The 8,317-nt window shown below is 34.4% G+C and overlaps 1 protein-coding gene across 1 annotated transcript; it reads left to right on the top strand.

Annotated features, from left to right (window-relative positions):
- Positions 1-3,768: 3,768 nt before the first annotated feature.
- On the top strand, positions 3,769-4,728 carry LOC141562474 (olfactory receptor 51G2-like). Its single transcript, XM_074302504.1, has one exon. The coding sequence runs from the start codon at positions 3,769-3,771 to the stop codon at positions 4,726-4,728; it is 960 nt and encodes a 319-aa protein (XP_074158605.1).
- The last annotated feature ends 3,589 nt before the right edge of the window (positions 4,729-8,317 follow it).

Below are 8,317 nucleotides of genomic sequence, written 5' to 3'. Positions count from 1 at the left end.
TCAATAATAATCATTTAGAGTTATTTAGTATCTAATAGTTAAAACAATTTAATAATCATTATCTCTCATTTCCTCCTTACATTAATTCTATTAAGAGACAGGGATGATTTCCCTCATTTTATACATGAATCTGGGAGCATATAGTTACTACCTAGTACCTAAACACAGTAGGTGGAGTTTAGGATTTCTTATCCTAAAGTCCATGGACTTGATTTAAAAAAATCTTTGGAAATTATTATACTAATTATATTTAGATTGTTTTGTAATCCTATATATTTTATTTTGTGCTTTTAAAAGCATGATTCAGAACATGGGTGTATATGTTTCATTAGATTTTTGGAAGAATCCATGACAAAAAAGGTTAAGAATTCCTGGTTTGTGGGTTAGAATCCTGAACTTGTAGTTCAAGACTTTGATTTGAATCCTTTCTTGAATAGTAGCTGTGTAATGCCAAACAACTCACTTAACCTGTTTCCTCATCTGAAAAAAATGAGGAGGTTGGACTTATTGACTTTTTTTTTTCAATTGCAAATCTATATCCAGATGAAGTAGCAGAATAATTCTGGTCTTCTAATATCAGTGTCACTTCTCTTACATCACACAGTTTCTTGTGTTACTTCAAACAGGAAGCTCATTGATTTTAATATTGCCCCATATCTGGGATTCGCACTTGGCCACTTGAAGAATATAATCTCAGTGTCAAACCCTCATCCTCTTTTTTTAAAATACTTTCTCTCTTCTATAAATAGGCAACAGTAGTATTCTTCTTAGTGTAATCATCTGTTTAGAGTGCCAAAAATAGGTACAATGTGAGGAAGTTGTATATAAATTAGGAAATTCTAAAGGACCAAGTATAACATCTATTTTTTTCCAGACAGAAAGATGAGTCTTGGAATTATTTCCAGTTTTAGAAGCTTGTATCTGGAAGTTCTAGTTCAGTCCATCTTTGCTCTTTTACTTGTCTCTGTTGTTTAACTATAATCTTTCTTTACAACTCCCTATATATATCATCTCCTTTTTTGATGCTTATCTGGGAAATACCAAATTCTTTGGACAGGTCACTAACATTGCAAGTTATTTATTATCTCCTTCAGTTCTCAACATTGTTTCTTCTCTTTAAAACTGCTCTCTTCTGAACTCATTCCATCCTCATCCTCTCCCTCTTTCTTGAATAGTGTTGATTTCACATTTATATTGCTTAAGTTTTTTAAATGACTTTACTATTAAAAAATATGAAACATTATTATGCTCAGGAGAAAAATGGAAATTAAGGTTCAGAGGACTAAGAAATTCATCCTTTTCTTCTACCTTTGTTATATTTTGCTTTTCTTTTTCTCCATGATTGACTCCTTTGCTTTTATCTCTTTTTCCTCATTCTGAACCTATGTTTTTGTCTTCTGCATATTTACTCCCTTCCATTTTCAATGCAATCTTATAACCAATTCAAATTTTCACTACAAATGCTTTAATTTGAGTATTCTGAGAAAAGAAAGGACATGGGATAATAGCAACTTAAATCAATATTTTCTCGTCTTTAAAACTTTTTCTATTATCATCCATTTTCTATACCTCACTAAAGCTAATCCTTCTACTGATTATGGTATTCTTCTAAATTCCCATTAGAATATAAGTTTCTCATTTTACTTTTTTTCTTTTACTTTCTCCAGTGTCTAGAATGGTGCATAAGACTCAAGAGATTCTTAATAAATAATTGTTGATCAAATAATTTCCTCCAACCTTTCCCAAATTTTTTCTCAACTAATCTCATCTTCTCTCAATCATCTTTCATTTTCCCCTTTACATTAGTACCTTTTCATCACTATATATAAACAGTAAAATCTGTCATAAAAATAAAACTTTCCTTTAATGCTTCTTTTTACACCTAACTATTCATCTTTGTTTATTTACCTTCATTATTAAACTTCTTGAAAAGTTATAAGTACACAGCATCCTCATTTTTTCTCTTTCAACTTGGTTTAATTTCTTCCCATTCCTCACCTACAACTCTATTAAATCTATTCTTTCAAATGCTGTCTATGACATTCTCATTACAAAACAAATTTTGGTAGCATAATCTCTTCAACTTCTTTATATTATTTGACACTGTTCATCATCCCCTTCCCTCTACTCTTTTCTATTTCTGTATTAGAGGCATCTAAAGCACCTGGAATTCTGAGTCATTTTCACTTTATTAACTTTATACCTTCTTTCTCATAGATTAATATGGATGTTTCTGAAGATCTGACCATGGTTCATTGTTCTTCTCTCCCTACACTATCAAATTCCATGTATCATATTCATTTTTGCTGATTTAATTATCATAGTTTTGGGTATGACAACCACCCCATTTCTATTCCATATTCCAAATCTCTAACAACTTTTTCTGAACTCCAAACATATCTAAATTCCATCAGGACATATAAGAAAACAATGATGATAATGACAATCATGTTAAATGACAGTTTTATAATTCTTTAAGTATTACCTAGCAGCATAAAGGTATAGTGCGAAAGAGATTTACATCCAGAAGTCCTTGTTTCATCTTTATACAACTTACATTTCTGACCCTGAATAAGTCATTTAACCTATCCAGTCCTCTGTTTGCTCATCTGCAAAATGACAAGTTGAAGAAGATGCCTTTTGTGATCCCTTACAGCTTTAAATCTAACTGTCCTATAAACTCTCATAACTTTATATGTCCAAAACTGAGTTTTTCATAGTTCACCCTAAAACTGAGTCCTTTAAGTCACCAATGGCAACAATTAGAACCTATATATGCTTTTATTTCCTCTTTAGGGCTCTATTACATGTGAAGAGTCCAGGATGGCAACCTTCTTGTCAGCAGACGATAGAACTCAAGAATAACAGTATTGAAAATAAAATCTGGAGTGGTGAGTCTCATAAATACTGTGATCCAATCTTGCAAGAACAGAGACATGTAAGTAATAATAGAGCAAGACAAAGGGAGTGGAAGGGTGAACTTTATTGATATTCCAAAATAGGTGTACTTTTCAAGGTCTGCCTGTGGGACCAAAGAATTCACTTTTTATGAGAGACTTTGAACCTTTCCCTCTGTTTATTCTTTTTATTCCTATTTGGTTCTCTGAATTAGCTAGTAAAACAACCCTAGAAAATCTCACAGGTGCTGTGTGTGCCTCAGTAAGAGGAAGGAAATGGGAGAAGCCTGGAGACTGTGTTCTGTCCTGCCAAGTTCCAAGAAGAGAATACATTGGGAAACAATGGACTACAAAAGTTAAGAGTAGATAGTTGGTAAAGTGGGATGAGGATGAAATCCAGCCAGACCTGAGATGTGTCCCTGTGGGCTCTAGAAGATTGAGCAAATAATATCTGTTACCTGGTCTTCAGTTTACTCTTCTGTAAATTGAGGAACTAAATGATTGCCCAGATTTGGCATATTATTTTCTCAAGAAGTGTACTATTTGAAGATTTTTGTCTATTATCCCCTAAAGCCTTCTTTTGTCTTGAGTCCATTGACATGTCTCCTTACGGGACCTTCATGGTTCTGACCTAAGCTCTTTAAACTTCTTCTTGAGTCTTGCCTTAACAGTCAGGCCTGGAATATGGAGACTACTTGGTCACGAATTTAAGTCTATTGGGGTCAGTAAGACATTGGTGACCTTATGGTTTGAGAAAAAAATTTTTTTTAGGATGAAGTTTCCTAACTGGTTGTCTCCTTTGGTTCCAGCCTATTGACAGCTCAATAAAGTTCCACATTCCCCAGAGAAGTGCTCCACCCTCCCAAGAACCATGCAGACCTTAAATCACAACAGCACTACATTTCTCCTTATGGGCCTTCCAGGCCTAGAGAAAATGTACATCTGGCTCTCTATCCCATTGTGTACTATGTATATCGTGGCTGTGGCTGGAAACAGCTTGATCTTGTGGGTGGTAAAATCAGAAACAGTTCTTCATCAGCCAATGTACTACTTCTTGTCCATGTTGGCCATGACTGACCTGGGCCTTTCTTTTTCCACACTGCCCTCTATGCTAGCCATTTACCTGCTGGGCCAGCAGGAGGTGGAAGTGAATTCCTGCTTAGCTCAGCTCTTTTTCATCCACACTTTTTCTATCATGGAATCCTCTGTGCTTCTCTCCATGGCTTTTGACCGCTTTGTGGCTATTTGTAATCCACTGCGCTACACAACCATCCTGCCCAGTCCCCGAGTTGCAGGCTTGGGCTTTGCAATTATAGTCCGAAGTGTTGGGCTACATGTCCCTGCCCCCATCATGTTGAAAAGGCTTCCCTACTGCCATTCTGGTCAACTCTCCCATTCTTATTGCCTGCATCCAGATGTCATGAAGCTTGCTTGTGCAGATACTCGCATCAACAGTGCTTATGGGCTCTTTGTGGTACTCTCTACTCTTGGCTTGGACTCTATGCTTATTGTGGCTTCCTATGTTCTAATTCTCCATGCTGTCCTGGCCATTGCTTCCCAGGCAGAGAGGCTTAAGGCCCTAAATACATGTGTCTCACACATCTGTGCAGTGCTGCTATTCTATACACCCATGATTGGTCTCTCCATGATCCACCGTTTTGGGAAGCAAGCTTCTCCCTGCATCCGGGTACTCCTTTCCTACCTGCATTTTCTCATGCCACCAGTACTCAATCCCATTGTCTATACTATCAAGACCAAACAGATACGTGAGAAGATCTTGCACTTCTTCCAGTCTAATGGGGCCAGAAGGAGAGTTGGGCAAGAACACTGAGGAGATGGGACTGGGCAGGAACAATGTTGCCACATAATGCAGAAGGAAATGTCTCCTTTTGCAAGATAGAGACCATCAGTCATATCTGATGGAAAAAGTATAATTTCTTCTCTTCTTCTCCACATAAATTGTGGAGGTGACATGGCCCTATTTCTGCAGATCTTCATCTGATTTAGTAGACATAATTCCCTAGTTTTATATGAATTTCTGAGCTTTTTAAAGAGATACACCTCTTTATTCTGGTGGAAGAGACATTCCCTCTCTACTTTAAAGAATTTATAGTGTAATAAAAGAGAAATGCCCCTTGATCAGGTGGTGAAAGTAAGATTTCCATACAAAGGAGTACTTAAAAAACATTGATTCAATTGGTACAGGAAACCCCCATTAAGGAAATTTTTATACCAACAATACATTTGTACCTACTTGGAAACTTAACAGTGTTAGAGAGTTACCTGCTAAAAATGAGAGATTCTGTGTTTTGTCCAAGGGTCACTCACAAAGTTTGTGTCAGATATAGGAACTGGTCAACATTTTGCCTACTCTGCTATCTATATTGTTTAAAACTACACAAATACATGAAATTATTGTATTTAAATTTTGAATAAACTTAGAATAGTGAAAGCTGTCAGTCAAGAGGAAGAAATAAATGCATAAATGAAAAAAATATTGTGTCTACTATTTCCCGAGCACATAATCTGGGAAAATTTCCTGAAGGAGTTGACTTTTGAATGACAGTCTGACAAATATCTAGGTGCCCTAATTATTACAAAACTCTTTATCACATCTTGTTATCTCTCTTAAAGTCCCTTCATCCTCACTTCTGCAATCTGAAGAAAAGTTATATTGATTGGCCCACGTCATGACCATGGCTTGATTGGGACATTGAGACTGATATATCACATAATTTGGAACATTCTTTCAGTAGCAAAAAAACAAAAACAAAAAAAAAAATCATAGTCATATCTAAAGGCTGTATTGTTCATAATCTAATGGCATAATCTAAGGGTATAAACCTAAACTATTCCTTTAAACAATGGAAAGAATTTTAAGATAAAGATATTTCATTAAAGGAATTCACTTCTGTTTCTTTTTATTTAAACTCATTCTTTGAAATCCATTACCTTGTTAGGAAAAGTGGTTTAAAAAATAACTTGGCTAGTTCAGAAATTCAACTGAGGTCTCAGAAAAGAGGACTGAGAACTTTGTGTATTTTTTTTTACCTCTCCTTACCCAGTGAAGAGAAGGAGTACATACAGCATACCCTGTTTTCAACTGAATAAATTTCCTAAGGGATGAAGATTGAGAAAGGGGTAGATACAATGTAAGAATTGTTCCTTCCCTACATCTGGTTGCTTTTAAGTAAAGATCTATATAATATGTACCTATCTGGAATGATGACACAGTCATGAGTCTTTTCTAAAAGGTCTCATTGATAATCATTAAGTTAAATTTACCTTTATATTAACTCCTTTATTTATAATTGATGCTTTATAGTGCTTGTTTGTTGAAATGAAAATGAAAAACAAGTATACAAAACAGTAGATTTCTAATTGTGCATTGAAAGCAGTAAGAGTTTCCACAACACTAAAACCAAGTTTTGAGTTTTAACCAAGGTATAATTTAACAAAGTTTAACAGCTTCAGTTTCCTCAGTATTTATCAAAATATAAAAGAAAAAAATAAATCTTTTTAATAGCTTTTTATTTTCAAAATATATGAAAATATAGTTTTCAACATTCACCCTTGCAAAACCTTGTGTTCTAATTTTTTTCTCCCTCCCTTCCCCCCAACACCTCCCCTAGACAGCAAGTAATCCAATACATGTTAAACATGAACAATTCTTCTATACATATTTCCACATGTATCATGTTGTACAAGAAAAATCAGATTAAAAAGGAGAAAAACATGAGCAAAAAAAAAGCACGCAAACAGTAATAACAAAAAGTGAAAAAAATCTCTTCTTTCTGGGGGTAGATGGCTCTCTCCATCATGTCTATTAGAATTGGACTGAATCATTTCATTGTTGAAAAAAGCCATGTCCATCAGAATTGCTCTTCATATAATCTTGTTGTCTATACAATGTTCTCCTGGTTCTATTATTTCACTCAGCATCAGTTCATGTAAGTCTCTCCAGGCCTCTCTGAAATCCTGCTGGTCGTTTCTTACAGAACAATAATATTCCATAACATTCATATTCCATCATTTATTCAGCCATTCCCCAACTAATAGGAATCCACTCAGATTTTAATTCTTTGCTAATACATATCTTTTTTCCTTAAAATAGCAAATCTGACCCACATAATATTGAGGTGTAGTAAAGGACATTTCTCATAAATACAGAAGGGGAATTGTTCTAAAATGGGACTGAATACTTCTAGACTAGAATGACTCCCCAATCTTTCATGCTCAAGTTATTTTCTTTCAAAATCTAGACACCATAGATAAGTGGCTGATACTCTTGAGTGTATTATTGAAATATCTCCAGCCAAACTTCAGAACCAACATAGTCAGTGCTTACTGTGGAGAAGTTTCAAACACTTGACCAAAATGAAAGATTTGGTTTTATGCTCTCCAATTGTGTTAGAAAGTTCTTCTCAATGAAGAACTTCTTGTGTCCTTCTAAGAGTTATTTAGTGTGATGGAGAATTAATCACAGCCTGACCAGAATTGCAGGGCGGGATTGGGTATATTAGTTATAAATGGTTATGATTAAAGATCTAATGCTCTGAATGTGCGGTCTGCTCTGAACCACAACCTCAAAGTTGTTGTTGTTATTGTTGTTTTCCCTAATAAGTATTCCTGTGAACACAAATACAAGCACAAACTTTATAAAATATATAAAATACATACTCAAAACCATACAACATATAAAACTCTATTTTAACCATGCAAAATTGATCACTTGTTTGATTTTTATCATAATTTCTCAAGTTTCAAAAGAGAAACCACATGATCTGCTAGTCAAGTTGAAACTAGAACACCTATTTTAAATATAGTTTTCTGTTCTGAGTGTTTACTTGTTTTTTACATTTTGAAAAAACTATCTAAATACACACACACTGAGTTCAGGTTAAAAACCAATCACCAAAATAGATTTTAAAACATATCTCATATGCTGTTAGGAGTAGCAGTAAGTTTAGCTACTGCACTTTAACCTGAAGCAACCCAAGTGTCTGTGCTTAAAATCTCTTCCCAGTTTAGGATTTTAGGATTTAGGATTTTTTTTCTTTTTAATTTTTTATAATTATAACATTTTCTTTGAGAGTACATATGCATAGGTAATTTTTTTTTACAACATTATCCCTTGTACTCCCTTCTGTTCCGAATTTTTCCCTTCCTTCCCTCCACCCCCTCTCCTAGATGGCAGGCATTCCCATACATATTAAATATATTATAGTATATCCTAGGTACAATATATATGTACAGAACAGAATTTTGTTGTTGTTGTTGTTGCAAAGGAAGGATTGTATTTGGAAGATAAAAATAATTTGGGAAGAAAAACAAAACAAAACAAAACAAAACAAAACAAAACAAAACAAAACAAAACAAACAAACAAAAAAACAAAACAAAACAAAAAAAAACAAAACAA

Source organism: Sminthopsis crassicaudata, chromosome 3 (assembly GCF_048593235.1).
Source record: "Sminthopsis crassicaudata isolate SCR6 chromosome 3, ASM4859323v1, whole genome shotgun sequence".
Lineage (NCBI taxonomy): Eukaryota > Metazoa > Chordata > Mammalia > Dasyuromorphia > Dasyuridae > Sminthopsis > Sminthopsis crassicaudata.
This window is presented reverse-complemented; position numbering and strand designations above follow the sequence as displayed.

Bases quoted from the DNA above. Each gene is read 5' to 3' on its own strand.
- LOC141562474 (XM_074302504.1), top strand. From the start codon at position 3,769: ATGCAGACCTTAAATCACAACAGCACTACATTTCTCCTTATGGGCCTT.